A 19,766-nucleotide genomic window follows, 5' to 3' on the forward strand; every position below is an offset into this window, starting at 1 on the left:
CTAATACTAGGGTGTTGGCACTTGTGGTTGCTTGCAGAGAAACTCTACATCAATCATGAAATAAAAATATGTGTAGTGATAATATATATAGATTAATAAAGCAACACAAATAAAATGGTTCTTGTAAATAAGCAAATTTTTATTTTGTTACAAAATTCATCAGGGTTGTATCATGTATGCAGTGACGTCAATTGGGGCTGAGCATAAATACCGAAAATCGAAAAATAAGACTGAATTAATTTGGTTTCTCGATTTTCGGTTTTTCGATTCGGTTTTGGTTTACATTTTCAGAAACTTCGGTGTTCAGTTTTTTGAGTTCGATTCTTCGGTGTTTCGGTTTAAACTCTTTTTTTGTTTTTAATAAGCAAACAGATTATTAGAAACTTTAAAAGTGACAATCCAACATCCGCATTATCTTTCACCAATTCCTATTTTGATATTACAGATGAAATACAGTGTTTTTCGCCCAAAAAAATTAAAATAGTCCAAACCCATTAAGTTTAAGCCCAAAAAAATCCAATTGTAACAAGCCAAAAGAAAACTCAATTGTAATATTCTTAACAAAGGAAGGTGACTAGGATGTGCCTTTAGGATTAATATATGTCATTTATGTGTTTTCTTAATTATTCTTACGGTATATATATATATATAACACCTCCTATATCATGATTATAGTTTTCTGTTCTTGTGTATCCTGTTTGTTTGATTTTGATTTCAATTTATCAGTTATATATTTTATTGCTTTTTAGAATATGAATTAGTGTAAATGAAATCGCTTCTAATATCATATCAAAAAAATCCGAATTGAAAAAATCAAAACTGAACTTCAAAAAATCGAAACTGAAAGAATCGAATCGAACACCTTTATAAAAAACAAAAATCGGAAGAGCCGAACCGATAAACCGAACGCCCACTCGAACAAAGGCAAATTCACAACTCAATATAGTAGAGCAAATAATTTGACTATTATTATTATTATTATTATTAAAAAAAGAAGATTAAAGAGCACAAAACTCCGTCTTCAACAACTCAAACAGTTGGCATCGAATCTCCCCAAAAACCTACCGGAAAATTAACAATTCCGATACCTAAACTTTCAAAAATGTCGATTTTGACCTTAGCTAGACGAAATCTTTCATCCAGATTTCTCTACAACAACAGTTCCAAATATTCACTTTCATTAACGAGAGGTTTCGCATCATCAGGATCCGATGAAAACGACGTCGTTGTTATCGGTGGTGGTCCCGGTGGCTACGTGGCAGCAATCAAAGCCGCACAGTTAGGGCTTAAAACTACCTGTATCGAAAAACGTGGTACTTTAGGTGGTACTTGCCTTAATGTTGGTTGTATTCCTTCTAAGGTAACTACTATTTTTTTTTTATAACTCTTTGATTTGAAATTTACAAGTTTTGTAGAGTATAATAGTAGTACATAGTTAAATTATGATGAATTTAATGGATACAGATGATTTCATATAAGTTTGTTTGACTGGGCACGGATTTTTAGGAAGACTTTTGAAACTTGTGGTAAAAAATAAGGCATATATATTTGTGTGGCTATAAATCATTTCATTAAGGGTAAAATGGGAATTTCAGAGAAAATAGTCAAATTATGATGAATTTAATGGATACCGTATGATGAATTTAATGGATACGGATGATTTCATATAAGGTGTTTGATTGGGCACGGAGTTTTAGAAAGACTTTTGAAACTTGTGATCTGAAATAAGGCATAGATATTTGTGTGGCTATAAATCATTTCATTAAGGGTAAAATGAGAATTTCAGAGTTAAAATTGTTATTGGTGGTGGTCCCGGTGGCTATGTGGCGGCGATCAAAGCCGCACAATTAGGGCTCAAAACTACGTGTATTGAGAAACGGGGTACCTTAGGTGGAACTGACCTTAATGTTGGTTGTATTCCTTCTAAGGTACTACTACTGTTTTTCTTATCCTTTGATTTGAAATTTACGAGCTTTATTGAGTATAATAGTAGAAAATAGTCAAATTATGATGAATTTAATGGATGCCAATGATTTCATATAAGGCATTTGACTGGGCAAGGAGTTTTAGAAAGACTTTTGAAACTTGTGATCTGAAATAAGACATAGATATTTGTGTGGCTATAAATCATTTCATTAAGGGTAAAATGGGACTTTCAAAGTTAAATTGTTGTCGGTGGCTATATGGCGGCGATCAAAGCTGCACAATTAGGGCTCAAAGCTACGTGTATTGAGAAACGGGGTACCTTAGGTGGTACTTGCCTTAATGTTGGTTGTGTTCCTTCTAAGGTACTACTATTTTTTATTTTTTTTAATAACTCTTTGATTTGAAATTTAGTAGAAAAAAATATAGTTAAATTATGATGAATTTTGTGAAACATAATATATAGAGGATTTATATAAGTATTTTTCTGGTTATTTGATTTGAAATTTACGAGGTTTGTAGTATATAATAGAAGAAAATAGTCAAATTATGATGAATTTAATGGATACAGAGGATTTTTTCTATAGCTGATGCTAAGTTATATTTAGATTGAGATGTACAAGTTGATTGATTGACTTTCACTTTCGCGCTTCTCGAGAGTCAATATGACTAATCTTCGGAGCTAAATTGAATTGGATTAATTTAATATTTTAAAATTAAAATTTTGATGTTCAACAAAAAATTTAGGAGACATTCAACAAAAAATTTAGGGGACATGTTCAAAAACTATACAAAAAAATACTATAAGTTGCAATTCGTCTCATATTAAAGCGGCACAGCTTTGGGATTAAAAACACATGTATTGAGAAATGTGGTACTTTAGGTGGTACTTCCCTTAATGTTGGTTGTATTCCTTCTAAGGTACTAGATTTGTAGAAGAAAATAGTACTCCTGCTGTCCCAATTTACGTGATAGAGTTCGGATTTCAAGAGGCAAACAGGAAAATCTTTGATCGCAATTTGTTCGTATGCCCTTTAAATATTTCAAATTGTTAATTATTGCGGCTTATAAGGAGCTCCTAATTCACGGTCAAAATAAAGAGGTTTGACTCTCGAAATCTGAACTGTATCACATATATTGAGACATATGGAGTAGTAAATAGTCAAATATGATGAATTTTCTGAAACCTAATGGATATAGAGGATTTTGTAGTAGTTGATGCTAACCTTATTTTGAGATTGAGATGAACAAAGTTGATTGATTGATTTTCAATTCAGAATATTGCCCTTTTAATTAGAAGAAAATAGTCAAATTATGATGAATTTTGTGAAACCTAATGGATATAGAGGATTTTGTATAGTTGATGCTAAACTTATTTTGAGATTGTGATGTACAAGTTGATTGATTGACTTTCACTTTCTCAATTCAGAAATGTTTTCCTTGTATGTCTGTTTTATTATTATTACTACTACTTTCTCAAAGTTAGATCTTTTTCTTAGGATCTATTTGACCTTTCGATTGCTTGTTATTCCAGTTCTATTGATTCCACTGACTCAATGTGCAACTACCTTGTGCTTACGTGTCTTCATTCTTCCAAGAGACTGATACGTAATTAAATAGGATGGTGGAAATGGAAAAGTTTATGAGATTGTAGTGCAAACAAATACGTCTAACAAAGCAAAATACAAATTATATATAACGATTGTCAGACTAGCAAAGTTTTATGGAAGTAAATATTGGGTCTTTAAGATCCAACATATTGTCGTAGAAATGCGGATAGTAAGACTTAAAACGCATATGGGATTGTACAAGATTGGATAAAAACAGAAATGATTACATCCGATAGAAGGTGCAAGTAGCAGATAGAGAATAAATGGGAAATTGTCATTTGAGGTGGCTTGGCATATCCGACGTAGATCTTCAGATGTAGCAGTTCGTATGTGTTTTATCAATTTGATGGTGGGAGATGGTAAAAAGGGACAAGTCAGACTTAAGATCACGTGGAAGAAAATTGTCTTATCTCTTGGAATCATTGTGAATTTAGATAAGAACATAATACAATGAAGGGGCATCAACTAATTAGACTAAGATCTAATTGTTGTATACTTATATTAAGGTTCAATATCAGTGAGGAGTCCTCTAGTTTTGGTTAGAGAGATAGACAATTTGAGATGTAGAGAGCTACTATTTTTTGTAAAAGACAAATTGTTTAGTATTGAAATGAAAAAGATCCTAAATAGAGTTGAATGGATAAATATTTTTTGATAACGAGTAGAATGGGTAAAGATTTTCATATGGTTGACCCGACTACACTGGGATTGAGTTTTAGTTCATTAATTATGAATTTTGGATTAACGCAAGGATGATAGCCTCTAGATATTATTCTACTATTGAATAGTGAGCAAAAATATGTATTTTACAATATTAGGAATGTGAACTTGTGATTTTGACTTCAGATCATTATTAAATATCACTTGTAATTGAGTGATTATGTGCCTAACTATGCGCCAGTGCGGACACTCAGAGGAGAAATTAGAAGTTGTGATATCTACAAGAAATTGACATGCAACTTACAGTGAGATTTATATGTGCCTAGACCTTTTTCTGCTTCGCGCTTTGTATTTTTTTGAATTTTAAATATAAGAGAATTCAGTTTCCTTTTCCAATTTTTTAATATATAAATATTGACCTTAGATGAGCTTAAATGGAGTCACATGGTCAGTGAGGATTCATATAGCTGGCCCCAACTTCTTTGGAAGTGAGGCATTGTTGTTGTTGTTAGTTTCCTTTCAATACTTCCTATTCAAGTTAGTTACAGTTGAACACTCCTGATTGACCCGCCAATAAATGGGAAGGGTACTGTCCCAGATCAGATTTTGACTTTCAGAAAGCTTTTTCATAATTTTTTCATTTGCCATAGTTTCTTTTACCTTTTATGAGCTTCCAGTGTTATAGTTGTTTCATGATTGTGTGATCTTCCCTTGGTTTGGAAATTTAGAAGGGTACTGTCCCAGATCAGATTTTGACTTTCAGAAAGCTTTTTCATAATTTTTTCATTTGCCATAGTTTCTTTTACCTTTTATGAGCTTCCAGTGTTATAGTTGTTTCATGATTGTGTGATCTTCCCTTGGTTTGGAAATTTAGCAAGACTATGGAGTTGAGGGATCTTGCTGAAATGCTGCAAAGGTGATGCATGGGATGAATTATATGTGCCCACTATTTCCACTATTGCCAAAATGTTTTCATCGATGCCCTTAAATGTTACATGATGGTGGGTTCTCATGTACCAACTCCAATAATATAACTTCCCTGAGAGGAAATTTTGTTCAGCAATGACAAATAACCCGGTGCCAGATTTGTGAACTTGTGCCCATAGAGTGCAACAACAACAACAACAACAACAGCCCAGTGAAATCCCACATCTTGGGGTCTGGGGAGGGTATAATGTACGCAGACCTTACTCCTACCAAGGTAGGATGGCTGTTTCCGAGAGACCCTCGGCTCAATAGAAGCATAAAAAGGGGATCAGATAAATGACATCGAACCCATAGAGTGCATATTTGTTAAATGACATCGACTTACTGTTGCCTTTCCCCTCTCTCTTTTGATAATCCATATTCAGAGTTCGTGAGGTAATAATTTATTTGCTGTTTATGTGACATCATGGAAACATTATATGATTCTTCTGCATATGAAGTTTAGATGTCATTCTGAAAATATTGTTGTATAGTGGTCCATGATTTTATTATATTTTTTCACTGACTGTGCTTGAAACATTTTAGTAGTCATTTTGTGAAGTCTGAAACTTGTTCACATCTAATCTTCTAACATTCTCTTTACTTGTTATGACTTACGTCAGGCACTGCTTCATTCGTCCCACATGTTTCATGAAGCGCAGCATTCATTTGCCAATCATGGTGTGAAGTTTTCTTCTGTCGAAGTTGATCTCCCTGCCATGATGGGACAAAAAGATAAAGCTGTGTCTAACTTAACACGAGGTATTGAGGGTCTATTCAAGAAGAACAAAGTAAACTATGTTAAGGGCTATGGTAAATTCCTCTCCCCTTCTGAAATTTCTGTTGACACCGTCGAAGGTGATAACTCTGTTGTTAAAGGCAAAAATATTATTATTGCAACTGGCTCTGATGTCAAAAGTCTACCTGGCATAACCATTGATGAGAAGAGAATCGTGTCATCCACTGGAGCATTAGCTTTGACTGAAATTCCAAAAAGACTAGTTGTTATTGGTGCTGGCTATATAGGCCTTGAGATGGGATCTGTTTGGGGCCGCCTCGGCTCAGAGGTGACTGTTGTTGAATTTTTAGCTGATATTGTTCCATCCATGGATGGTGAACTTCGCAAGCAATTCCAACGTACTCTTGAGAAGCAAAAGATGAAATTCATGCTAAAGACTAAGGTGGTGTCAGTTGATACTACAGGTGATGGTGTGAAGTTGACCCTTGAACCTGCATCTGGTGGTGATCAGACTACTCTCGAGGCTGATGTTGTTCTTGTTTCTGCTGGAAGAGTTCCGTTCACTTCAGGGCTTGGATTGGACAAGATTGGTGTCGAAACTGACAAGGGTGGTAGAATCTTGGTCAATGAACGTTTTTCCACTAACGTCCCTGGGGTACATGCTATTGGTGATGTCATTCCTGGACCGATGTTGGCTCACAAGGCAGAGGAAGATGGTGTTGCTTGTGTGGAGTTCATTGCAGGCAAAGAGGGTCATGTAGACTATGATATAGTTCCCGGTGTAGTTTACACCCACCCCGAGGTGGCTTCTGTTGGGAAAACCGAGGAACAGGTAAAGGCACTTGGAGTCAATTATCGTGTTGGCAAATTTCCTTTCCTAGCAAACAGTAGAGCCAAGGCAATCGATGATGCTGAGGGAATTGTCAAGGTAATTGCTGAGAAAGAGAGCGATAAGATATTGGGTGTCCATATTATGTCACCTAACGCAGGGGAGCTTATTCACGAAGCTGTCCTGGCATTGCAGTACGGAGCATCAAGTGAGGACATTGCTCGTACTTGCCATGCACATCCAACAATGAGTGAGGCACTTAAAGAAGCAGCAATGGCCACTTATGACAAGCCCATTCACATGTAGGCCTGTGTTATATCCTCGATAGTCTTGTTTTTGTTATTCCTTTGAGAATCTTGAATGCTTAGAATAGGATTTTTATTGCTGCTGTTACTCGAGCAGACCCTTTTTCCCTTTATTTGGGATCCCAAATACATCATATGAATGCTTATCTTCTGAATCTTTTTCCATAATAAAGATGAAATTGTAACCTGATTTAAACGTCGCTGAAGTTGATGTCAGTAGAGTACAAGTTTGAAAGCATCAACTGCCTAGCACTAAGATGGTGCTAGGCATTACAGAACTTCCCATTTACTCTGCTTTTTTGGTAGGTGTATCTAAATTCTATATTTGTCTTTTTTGACTGGTAGATCTGTCTCAGCAGATCAGTCGATGTGCTTTAAAATTCTGGACTTGTTTTGTTGAAAATCAGATATTGCGTAGACTCTCACCGATGCCATTAATTAAGCGTATCCTTCTGCTTTTATGTTTTCTTCTAAGTTCACACATCACGCAATCTCTTCCAAATAATGTATTCATTTAAGGCCATCAAAATGACTTCTATCACATTAGCTTTTCTCCTATCTACTATGTTTCTGGTAATACCAACTGTGAAAGGTGATCTAGTTGATGATATTTGTTCCAAGACATATAGAATGTTTCGTTTTGTTCAGAGACATTAACAACAGACCCCGAGTTTAGACCAGGAGGCATCACGAATATTACCACAATCGTTGTTTACAAAGTACAATGCGTTTCTGCTATTGCTAGGTTTGTGATCAACTCAACCCTTGACCAAGAAAAGGACATCAAACAGGGAATGAGAATTGGGATTTATTTGGACAATTTCCAGGAAGTCAGTCAAAGCATTGGTGAATGCTTAGATAGTGTAGTTTACGGGTTCAAACGTTGCAAGGTCATAATACTTTATGTTCAGACAATTATCAAGAGCTGTGAAGACATGTTCATTGACCCACCATTTGAACCTCCTTTCCTTAAACAAGCCAGCCAAGAGCTTCAACAGCCTCTTAATATTCTTTTTGTTATTTGTATTCACGAGTTGTCAGGACAAATATATAAAGTGTAGTACACATGCCCTTATTGATTAATGATCCTTCATTAGAGATCTAATTAGTTCAATAAGTTGTCACGTATCTTAATTTAATCCGAACAGTTTACTTTTCTCTCTTACAACCCCAGGTTCATTGAGCGCAGATCTACAATTAAAGTTATGAATTCGGCAAAATTCAGTAGCTTCGATCAAAACACTGAATTTTTTTGTTAAGAAACTCAATATGTATAAGTGATCGGTTGAGAATCCCCTAGACAAAAACGATAAGTTTAAAGGACCAAAATTGTTCAGGACTACTTTGAACTAATCTCAAACATAATGGATAATTTTGTCATTTTCTCAAACGCCAAACAAGCTTAATTTTGAATCTAGCTCAACTTATCTACCCCACAAAATCCATAGGCGTTACGCTCAACACTTACCTTTCTCTAAACCCCTTAAGGACCCTCAAAGCGGCCAAAAAAAAAATGGCATCTATAACACATCAATTTGTTGGATTAAAATGTTCACCAATTTCAACAACAAGATATATTTTCAATATATATCTTTTTAGTGTCTGTTCTAGTTCTTTTGTGTTACATATTTTAAGATTCGAAAAAGGGCCTAAAATACCCTTGAGCTATTAAATTTGGTGCAAAAATACCCTTCATTCATCTTTGGGGCCTAAAATACCTCTGGCGTTAATCTTTGGGGCCTAAAATACCCCTGGCGTTAATCTTTGGGCCAGGGCTTAAAATACCCTTATTTTTAACGGACCCATTTCAAAACTCAATTAACAATTTCATTTATTACGTGGCAGCTTCTCATTGGTTAATAAAATAATTAACTTAAACTAATTAATCCCCCATTTAACCCGATCCAATCAATAAGTCCTACCCGCCCAACTAAATCCTCTTTTGTCCATATCAAAAGAAACCCTCGAACCCATTCAACTAAGAAGCTTGACCCTCGAACGGTGCCGATACATGGGTGGTGACAACCAATACATGAAACACTGAGATAAACAATGTGTTTCTGTTTCATGGTCTGTTTCTTTCAGTGTTTCCTGAAAATGACGTATTTAAAAATCCCATTCAGTCAAATTCTGGTAAGTATTCAATTGTTTCAACGCAAAGGTTTATCAATCTAACCGATTCTTTTTATGTTGAATTATTTATTGGTGGATCATGAATGTATGAAGCAACATATATATAGCAATGCAAAAAAAAGAAAATAGAAAAGAATATTACTTTTACAGGGTGATGTTTGACTAATTCTACTTTGAAAGTTTGAACTAAAATAAAATAGAAACAGTGTGTTTCTGTTTCATGGTCTTTTTTTTTTTTTTTTGATGCCATGGGAACCCGCAGCCGCTACTCTTTGGGTGCGCACAGGGTAAACTCAGCTCCTGTGCAATAGCTCGCAAACCACACAGGAGAGGTAATGTTTCATGGTCTTTTTCTTTCAGTGTTTCATGTATTGGTTGAATCACCATTCAAATGTCGACACCATTCAAGGGTCGGGCTTATTAGTTGAATGGGTTCAAGGGTTTCTTTTGATATGGATAAAAGGGGATTTAATTTGGCGAGTAGGACTTATTAGCTGGATCGGGTTAAATAAGGGGATTAATTATTAAATTAATTATTTTATTAACCAATGAGAAGCTACCACGTAATAAATGAAATTGTTAATTGGGTTTTGAAATGGGTCCGTTAAAAATAAAGGTATTTTAGCCCCCAAAGATTAACACCAGGGGTATTTTAGACCCCAAAGGTTAACGTCAGGGGTATTTTAGGCCCCAAAGGTGGATGGAGGGTATTTTTGCACCAAATCTAATAGTTCAAGGGTATTTTAGGTCCTTTTCCGTTTAAGATTTGATGAAACTTTCTTGGTGTTTATTGTTAAACATTTTTCCCCACAATTTCTTGCAAATCTAACGAATATAAATTGCTAAATATTTGACTCGCAAAAAAGAACATAACCTCCGATACAATAAACAAAATAAAGCCATATCGAGGTCCTAATTGCACGACTTTGGTATGACAAGAGATCCCGCAACCAGAAGACTCCCTTTTTTAGAATTTCTCACCTGTTCAAGGTACCCAATGAAAAACGAAAGGCCTTTTCTGATGCCCTGAGTCGAGGGGTGCTTGTGGGGGGAGGGGGGAGGGATGTGCCATGACGAAATAAGGGAATGAAAGGCCGACTAAAAATATAAACTTTTGACAGATTTAAAGGACCAAAATTGTTCATAAACATACTTGAGACACTATTTTGAATTTATCCCAAACATAAGGGACCATTTTGGTGGTTTTCTCAAATGGCAAACAAGGTCGATTTTGAAGTTCACCGAGACTTTCTTGGTGTTTATTGTTAAACTCTTTCTCCACAATTTCTGTCAAATCTAACGAACATAAATTCCTAAATATTTGATTGACACTAAAAATATAAACTTTTGACGGATTTAAATGGACCAAAATTGTTCATAAACATACTTGAGGCAACTATATTCAATCTACCCCAAACATAATGGACCATTTTTACCATTTTCTCAAACAACAAACAAGCTCAAATTTGAAGTTCGCCGATCTGGTGTTTACCTTTAAACTTCTTCCCCGCAGTTTCTGTCAAATATAACATACATAAATTCCTAAATATTTGTCGGAGACTAAAAATATAAACTTTTAACATATTTAAAGGACCAAAATTGTTCAAGAACATACTTGAGGTACTATTATGAATCTACCACAAACAGAAGAGACCATTTTTGTCACTTTCTCAAACAGCAAACAAGCTAAATTTTGTAGCTCACTTTATCTACCCCACAAAATCCCATGTCATAATAACTCTCAACATTCACCTTTCTCTAAACCCCTAAAGAACCCTCAAAACAGCCTAAAAACAAAAAAAATGGCATCTTTAACACATCAATTTGTAGGATTAAAATGTCCACAAATTTCAAGAACAAGAATAATTCACTCTAATAACAAGAACCTTATAAATCCCATTATAATCCACACAAAAATGCAAAAAGTTGTGTGTAAAGCAACAGCAGTGGCAATAACAAATGCACAAACAAAAGAGAGACTTAAACTTAAAGAGATGTTTGAAGAAGCATATGAAAGATGTCGCATAGCACCTATGGAAGGTGTAGCTTTTACTGTTGAAGATTTTCATTCTGCACTTGAAAAATATGATTTTGACTCTGAAATAGGTACCAAGGTTAGCTCATACTATTGTAAATCTTTAATTTTTGTGGTTAGTGATTTGTATTTGGGAGAATTTGGATGATAGGGTGGCTATTATGTTGCTTAATTATGTTTATCTTGTTGTATATTTCTAATTTTTTGTGCTTATTAACTTGTATTTAGGAGAATTTGGATGATGGGGTTGCTATTATTTGTCTTAATTATGTTTATCTTGTTGTATATTTCTAATTTTCTGTGCTTAGTAACTTGTATTTAGGAGATTTTGGATGATGGGGTTGCTATTATGTGACTTAATTATGTTTTTAACACTTCTGCTTTCACAATATTAGGCTTAAAGATGGATTCTTGGACTACCACCAATCCACCACGTATAATTTGTATTTTGGAGATTTTGGATAATGGGGTTGCTATTATGTTGCTAAATTATGTCTATCTTGTTGTATATACCTAATTTTATGCGTATTTGGGAGATTTTGGATGATGGGGTTGCTATTATTTTGCTTAATTATGACTTAGCAGTTCTGTTTTCAGAATATTAGGCTTAAAGATGGATTCTCGGACTACTCTGTCTCTGTAAATTGTGTGCCTACTAATTTGTATTTCAGAGGCTTTGTATATATATATATATATATTTTTTTTTTTTGTGTGTGTGGGGGTGGGGGGGGGGGGGGGGGGGGGGGGGTTTGTTGTGAATTATGTCTAAAGCTTCTCTATTCAAAGACTTATGCGTAAAAATGGATTCTTGGATTACTATGTATCTGTATTTTTTGTGCTTACCAATTTGTATTTGGAAAAGGGCCAAATATACCGCTTGTTATACTTTGGGTCCAAATATACCCCTGTCGTTATACTACTGGTTCAATTATACTCCCTCATCCGTTAAAGTTGTTCACCTTGGAGATCTTAACCTATGTGGCACTGACATTTGATGAGGTAGATGCCATGTGGCATTGCCACCTCATCACCCCTAACCCAGTTTACTCCTCCCCTCTTCCACCACTAAAGTTCCCACCCCGTCACTACCATTGCCACCATTACCGCCATAGAAAGGTGAATATAAACTAGGGGATTCATGGAAACATCTTATCATCTCCTTGTTTTAGCATCGAATCAGAAGCTGCAGCATCTGTATTTGTATCGTCTTCAGAATCCTTGAACAAGAAATCTAACTAGCCATTGGTGCGCCAACCATCATTCTTTGAGTTCTCTTGGTAGATAACTAGATATCAATATCATGATGACAAAGAAAGTAAGAACCTCTAGCCACATGTAAAGCAGAGATATCAACTCCATTAATGAAATGATGTTGAGACTGATTAGCAAATACTTGTCTAGCATATGCATCCTCCTCATCATCCTCGTACACAATTTGGACTCCGAACTTCTCCAACTGTAACTCATACATCAATGCAACAGAAATCTTGACTTTATACCCTCTATCCAGGTACTGCCCTATCTTCCAGTGGCAATGGTGATGGAGGGGGTGGTGGAAGAGGGGAGGAGTAAAATGGGTTAGGGATGATGAGGTGGCAATGCCACGTGTCATCCACCTCATCAAATGTCAGTGCCACGTAGGATAAGATGTCCAAGGTGGACAACTTTAACGGACGAGGGGTATATTTGAACCAATAGTATAACGGCAGGAGTATATTTGGACCCAAAGTATAACGAGGGGTATATTTGGCCCTTTCCGATTTGTATTTGGAGATTTTTGATAATGGGGTCATATTATGTGGCTTAATTATGTCTTAGCACTTTTGTTTTCAGAATCTTAGGCTTAAAGATGATGCATGGACTACCATGTATCGATAGAGGCTGTGCTTACAATTTGTATTTGGGAGATTTTAGGTGATGGGGCTGCTATTATTTGCCTTAAACATGTCTTAGCACTTCTGTTTTCAGAATATTAGGCTTAAAGATGGATTCTTGGATAACTATGTATCTGAAGTCTGAACTATATGTGCTTATCAATCTGTATTTTGGATGATGGGGTTGCTATTATGTGGATTGATTATGTCTTAGCACTTCTTTTTAAAAGCTTAGGCTTAAAGATGGATTCTTGGCGTAACTGGTAAAGTTGCTGCCATGTGACCAGGAGGTCACGGGTTCGAGCCGTGGAAACAACCTCTTGCAGAAATGCAAGGTAAGGCTTCGTACAATAGACCCTTGTGGTCCGGCCCTTCCCCGGACCCCGCGCATAGCGGGAGCTTAGTGCACCGGGCTGCCCTTTAGGCTTAAAGATGGATTCTTGGATCGCCATGTATCTAGTTTTGTGCTTACCAATTTGTATTTTGGAGATGGATGATGGGTTGCTATTATGTGGCTTAATTATTTCTTTAGCATTTCTACTTTCAGAATCATAGGCTTAAAGATGGATTCTTGGACTACCATGTATCTATAGATGTTGTATTCGGAGATATTGGATAATGGGGTTGTTTTATGTGGCTTAATTATGTCTTAGCATTTCTGATTTTAGAATCTTAGGCTTTAAAGATGGATTCTTGGATTACTATTATCTGTAGATTCTGTGCTTACCAATTTATATTTGGAGATCTTGGATAATGGATAACATGAAACATTTTATGTGTCTCTAAAAGATGGGATAAGAAGTTTACGATTTAATTCCACATATGTTTTATACTTGTCATAGTGGGAGAAAATATTAAAGTAATTGTAGGAAAGTAAGTTTGATAGGACGTCCCAACATGAAAAGAATCATATAAATCAAATAGAGGAAGTATAATTCCCTCTCAAATTTTTTGTTGCTGTGAATTTGCTTGCGGCTCCTTTCACGAGATTCTGTTTTTATTTATCAACCTTTGCTTGATAGTCAAAAACCCAAAAACAGAGAGAAATGGGGATGTTTTATAATTCTGCTCAAGGTGAAGGAAGAAACTGATACATTTTATTTTCTCTACATTTCTTCTTTTTAGGTCAAAGGGACAGTATTTAAAGTAGATGCCAATGGAGCTTTCGTTGACATCACAGCAAAATCGTCAGCATACTTGCCCGTACAAGAGGCTTCAATTCACAACATCAAGCATGTAGAAGAAGCTGGAATATTTCCTGGTATGAGAGAGGAGTTTGTGGTTATTGGTGAAAATGAAGCTGATGATAGTTTGGTATTGAGTTTGCGGTCAATTCAATATGACCTTGCATGGGAAAGGTGCAGACAACTTCAAGCTGAAGATGTTGTGGTCAAAGGTAAGGTATGTATTGGCTTCCAAAGTGTGTGCTTCTTTAATTCTCCGCTTATTGTTCCTACCATAAAAAATAGGGAATGCTTTAACAGATATGGTGACATGTCAAAAGCATCAGATTCTGTTATATTAATTTCAGATCCCATTGTTTATATGCCACATCAGACGCACACTACGAGAAAATAGAGTTTTTCCGACAGCTAAAACAGCCAGAAAGTAGTCGGAACTCAGTGATTTTCAAATACATTGTGACTGTTTTAGCGTAGTCGGAAAATAGAACGTCAGAACTTCCGACTACTGTAGTCGGACGGTTTAAATATTGATATGACCAGAAAATGGTCGACTTATCCGACTACAGTAGTAGGAAACATAAATAAATAATTGTTTATTTATTTAAATATTTCCGACTGGTCACACATTCAGTTTCTGGGTGATACTACAGGTGGTTAGTGCGAATAAAGGTGGAGTGGTGGCATTGGTCGAGGGCCTTCGTGGGTTTATTCCATTCTCACAAATATCATCGGTTAGTTACTGGTCGTTTCATTTAACAATTAAAACTGTAGTTTCTTCTAAGGTATTACTCCATCTATTGTAAATGTCTTAACATCTGGATTCGGGAATAAATGTTATGATTCTCTTTGTGTTGTTTCTTTTGCTTTTACTGATCAGTCTTAGATACTAGAATATGCTTTTGCTCGTTCTTCTAGCCCTTTTACACATTCTCTTGTCAGCCTACTGTCAACTAAAGCCTGAATAATGAGTGTGAACTTCCCCTCGAGTTCTAAGCCACTAGACTTTCATCTTGTTTTCCTTATTGTGAACTTGGGAAGTTTTTGTGTTGAAGGTTTTGCTAAACACTGAGTAGCAGCTTAAATCCACTAAGACTGATTTGAATTCTGTAGAATAGTTACATCAATCTGTGTTCTTCTTCAACCAAGTTCCTGACCATTCTTATTTGTGATGGAACAACTGAGTAGGCCCCAAAAAAAAAAAAAAAAGGAAACTGAGTAGGCATGTTAACGTGTTAAGAAATCAAGTTGTGTGTGAACTAGCTTGGCTTTGACTAGCTGATATTCATGCCATGCAATCAAATGACAGAAGTGGATTAAAGTCTGTAATTTTTGTGAATGTTGATAAAAGTTTCTCATCGGCAATTGAAGCTAAAGAAAATGTAACATAGAATTTGATCATACTAAGGTATGTTATGTTGATTTATTGAAGCATGTTAAGTAGAAAAATAAAAGTAGCATGTTAAGTGGAAAAAAGTTTGCAAATATCCTGGTGGAACTGGATTATGATCTGTGATTTTTGTGAATGTTGATAAAAGTTTCTTATTGGCAATTGAAGCTAAAGAAATGTAATATGAGTTTGATCTATGTTGAGTAATATGGGAATGGGAAAATCAGGTGGTTTCTTCAAATACACTAAAAATTAACAAAAGAACATATGCATTATATACCCGTAAAGGTCCATGTAACATAGAATTTGATCATACTCGGGTATGTTGACTTATTCAAGCATGTTAAGTAGGAAAATAAAAGTAGCATGTTAAGTGGAAAAAAGTTTTGCAAATATCCTGGTATGATAGTATGGTGGATCAGGAAGGAGTGGTTAATGCGGAAAGAAAGACACCAACAGAGAACTTGAAGAAATTGCAAAAACGGAGGAAATATCCTAGGGGCAGTTATAAATCAGGGTGATAAAAATACAAAGTTTTTTTTAACCCTCAGGGGTTGGCCTGGTGGTAATTGGCTTGAGCCTTGGGGTGCTCCCTTTCAAGGTCTCAAGTTCGAAACCCACTGGGTGCAAACAATTTCTGAGGGCCATTGGACTGGGGTAAAACCCTGAATTACCCGTGGTGCACTTGCGGGAAACTCCTTGCCGAGGGCCTGTGCACCCCCGGGATTAGTCGGGGCTCAAAGAGACCCGGACACCCGGTGCTTAATCAAAAAATAAAAATACAAAGTTTTTTCATACACAAGCTAATGCTCATAAGAGGTATAATTGTATGACTGAATTGAAATCGACGGTAATTTGGTGCGAGATGACAAGCTGATGTGAGAGCATCTTTTGGGCTTTTATGAAAGTTTCTTTTTCGGAAAAAGGAGATCTGGACACCAAAGTGACAGGATGATGATTTGGCAAAGCTATCTGATGCAGAGAGTGAATTGCTCCAAATTTGCTTTCTATAATTATCTATTACTAGTTTAAATTTTTGCTTCACGTGGAAATTAGTTACTGACCATAAAAATGTGGTACTCTAATATGATTATAATACATTGGCCTCTCATTAACAATAAATAAAAGAACATACTTTGACCTCTGAATGTGGGAAAGCTTATTATTGTCGTAATTGGACTCACTATAAATCTCTTTCTAATGTGCCAGAAATCAACTGCAGAGGAACTTTTGGGAAGGGAGCTTCCTCTGAAATTTGTTGAGGTTGATCAAGAGCAAACTAGACTTGTGCTCAGCAACCGTAAGGCCATGGCTGATAGTCAGACACAATTGGGAATTGGGTCAGTTGTTCTCGGAACTGTCCAGAGCTTGAAACCATATGGTGCCTTCATCGATATTGGTGGGATCAATGGGCTTCTGCATGTCAGCCAGATCAGTCATGATCGCGTGTCAGATATCGCGACCCTCCTTCAGCCCGGTGACACTCTAAAGGTTTGTATCGGAAATACTACTCGATTTTTTTTATTTTTTATTTTTTATATCCGTGGTGTCCGGGCCAGCTTACACGGACCTCGACTAATTCCACGGAAAACCTGCCACCTCCCACCAGCAATAGGAGGTACCAGGTAACTCTATCCACCAAGGCTAGGACAGATGGGAAGAAATCAACTGGTGTTTTTGTAATGGAATTATTACCAGCTCCATGCGCTTCTCAAGGAAAACTAACAATAATCTGCTCAAATATATAATAGGTAATGATATTGAGCCATGACCGTGAGAGAGGTAGAGTGAGCCTCTCCACAAAGAAGCTAGAACCTACACCTGGTGACATGATTCGCAATCCAAAGCTCGTCTTTGAGAAGGTACCTTTTTTTCCATGCGGTATTAATAAATGTTATTTGGGATAATTCCACTTTTGGTTCCCCAGCTATTGTTAATTTCTGCTTTTGATCCTTATAATATTTGGCTAGTACATTTAACCTTGAATTAATTAAAATGTGTGCTTTTAGTCCCTTATATAGGAAATATGTGATGTGTAGACTATTTTTAAAATTATATTATCCTCAACTATGGAGTAACAATGCAAACTTAACTTAATACAACGATAATTAAAGGGTTACCTCTTAAAAATTTGTTAGATTTGTGAATTCATTCACAGTTAAGACTTAAGAGGGCTCAAAAGTGCCCCTTTAAAATAATTGAAGGTTAAAATATGCCTAACCCGAAATCTCAGGGATCAAAATCAAAGTTTGTTGATATTTGAGGGACTAAAAGTGCTAATTTCCCATCTGATTTTTTACTGCAATCATCATAATGTTTGTTTACATCTTCCCTCTCTGCTTGAGTTTTGCTTTGGCTATGCTTCAAGTGAATTTACAGGATCAAGATAATTTCTTGATATAGTAACGCTACTTGCTGCAATTCCTGCTATTGATCATTTGTACTTTTTTGCGTCTTTTTCTTGTATTGATATATACGAAATTTGTTTACACTTTCAACATGCGTACACTTTACCCTCCCAAGACCCCACATTGTGGGATTTCACTGGGTATGTTGTTGTTTCAACATGCTTTTTAACTAGTATTGTCACTGGATAGGGACATTTCTGCCAATATTTGCTTTACTTCAATTTGAGATGATTCAGAAACTTTGTGATGGACAGTCTTTATTCTGCTGCAACTTTGTTTTTGTTATCTTTTGATAAAATTTTGTTTTATTTGTCTGAAAAAAGAAATAAAGACTTTTTTGACGATACACATTACTATACTAAATGACTAAGCTTGTAATTTTTTCACAGGCTGAAGAGATGGCTCAGACATTCCGGCAGAGAATTGCCCAAGCTGAAGCCATGGCTCGTGCTGATATACTGAGATTCCCGCCTGAGGTAATTGCCGTTACAATTGCTCTGGACCGCAGACATTTAGTCAATTCATACTGTGATTCCACTAGGAAAAGCTTGGTCTCTCTGTACTCTTCTACGTGCTAGTTTTTTTTCTATAGCACCATCATTTTTTCTAATAGGTTCTCAATTAAATGGATTATTTACCTACATATATGGATGTCTAGAGTCGCTTCCACACTATGTGTCTTAGATTATTTAGCAAGTGAACTTTTACTTTGCCTGGCTGAGGATAGACCGGTACAGTTTTATGGTGGATTAATTAGGGGCAACATGGGAGAGTATAACCGGATCTTTTAGGAAAGAGCAAGTAATTCCACTGATTGTCAGCGGGGGCGGATGCAGCCTTATCGCACCGGATTCATCTGAACCCAGTACACGCTGAGTATAAATTTTATGTGTAAAAATTCACTAAGCTTGCAATAAATTGTAGGTCTAAATCCGTGATTTTAAATTTTTTAATAGGTTCAATGCTAAGAATCTTTAAGGTTGAACCTGTAAAGTTTAAATTCTAGATCCGCCTTTGATATTATTAGCTCGTATTACACTGTTGAGGTGTAGTACATGAAATGTTCGATAATTGATCTTCCATTTCAGAATGAAACGACTTTAACGGAAAATTTCCCTATTTTCATGTAGTTAGTATATCTTTTTGAGATACAACATGTTTTCTTTTATAACTATGCAGAGTGGATTGACTCTGAACTCCGACGGGATTTTAGGTCCCTTGACCTCTGAACTACCTGCAGAGGGACTAGATTTGGGTGAAGTTTTTCCAGCTGAAGAGTCATGAACCATAATAATACGACACATTTTTGACCACTTTGTTGAGGAAGATGTATAATATTGATTGTAGCTATAGAGTTCTGTCATCTATGTTGGAATTGCATTTTCAGACATGTATTCACCATGATCTTGACAAATATTTTTATGCTGTTTATTGAGAGTATACTTGATTTTTGCATCCGATTCTACCGCCCTTATTCTTAAACCACTTCTCGTTAAGTTGCTGAAACATAGAGATTAGGCTCTCTAAATGAGATTGAGTTCCATGAATATGCAGGCTTAGAAAGATGGCATTTGTTGCTATTCTATTTATTTGTGCATCAAGTTCGAATAAGAATCTCTTGAGTATGAATTGGAGCTCATATTGTAACACATTCATTTGCAAGCCAATTTTGGGAAGGTTTCTTTCTCATTGATTAATTTAGGCTACATATCA

The 19,766-nt window shown here is 36.0% G+C and overlaps 2 protein-coding genes across 2 annotated transcripts; both read left to right on the plus strand.

Annotated features, from left to right (window-relative positions):
* Nucleotides 1-971: 971 nt before the first annotated feature.
* On the plus strand, nucleotides 972-7,222 carry LOC132604479 (dihydrolipoyl dehydrogenase 2, mitochondrial). The gene is made up of 2 exons (XM_060318004.1): nucleotides 972-1,360; nucleotides 5,783-7,222. The coding sequence occupies exons 1-2, from the start codon at nucleotides 1,103-1,105 to the stop codon at nucleotides 7,031-7,033; spliced, it is 1,509 nt and encodes a 502-aa protein (XP_060173987.1). The 5' UTR covers nucleotides 972-1,102; the 3' UTR covers nucleotides 7,034-7,222.
* A 3,665-nt stretch (nucleotides 7,223-10,887) lies between these two features.
* LOC132604480 (small ribosomal subunit protein bS1c-like) lies at nucleotides 10,888-19,508 on the plus strand. Its single transcript, XM_060318005.1, has 7 exons — nucleotides 10,888-11,279; nucleotides 14,200-14,475; nucleotides 14,909-14,989; nucleotides 16,855-17,136; nucleotides 17,397-17,507; nucleotides 18,443-18,529; nucleotides 19,233-19,508. The coding sequence occupies exons 1-7, from the start codon at nucleotides 10,968-10,970 to the stop codon at nucleotides 19,335-19,337; spliced, it is 1,254 nt and encodes a 417-aa protein (XP_060173988.1). The 5' UTR covers nucleotides 10,888-10,967; the 3' UTR covers nucleotides 19,338-19,508.
* Nucleotides 19,509-19,766: the final 258 nt, after the last annotated feature.

The sequence above is a fragment of the Lycium barbarum genome, chromosome 7, assembly GCF_019175385.1.
Source record: "Lycium barbarum isolate Lr01 chromosome 7, ASM1917538v2, whole genome shotgun sequence".
NCBI lineage: Eukaryota > Viridiplantae > Streptophyta > Magnoliopsida > Solanales > Solanaceae > Lycium > Lycium barbarum.

Bases quoted from the DNA above. Each gene is read 5' to 3' on its own strand.
- LOC132604480 (XM_060318005.1), top strand. From the start codon at position 10,968: ATGGCATCTTTAACACATCAATTTGTAGGATTAAAATGTCCACAAATT. The intron at 14,476-14,908 runs GTATGTATTGGC...GTGATACTACAG, and splicing joins ATGTTGTGGTCAAAGGTAAG to GTGGTTAGTGCGAATAAAGG. The intron at 17,137-17,396 runs GTTTGTATCGGA...AATATATAATAG, and splicing joins AGCCCGGTGACACTCTAAAG to GTAATGATATTGAGCCATGA.
- LOC132604479 (XM_060318004.1), top strand. From the start codon at position 1,103: ATGTCGATTTTGACCTTAGCTAGACGAAATCTTTCATCCAGATTTCTC. The intron at 1,361-5,782 runs GTAACTACTATT...GACTTACGTCAG, and splicing joins TTGGTTGTATTCCTTCTAAG to GCACTGCTTCATTCGTCCCA.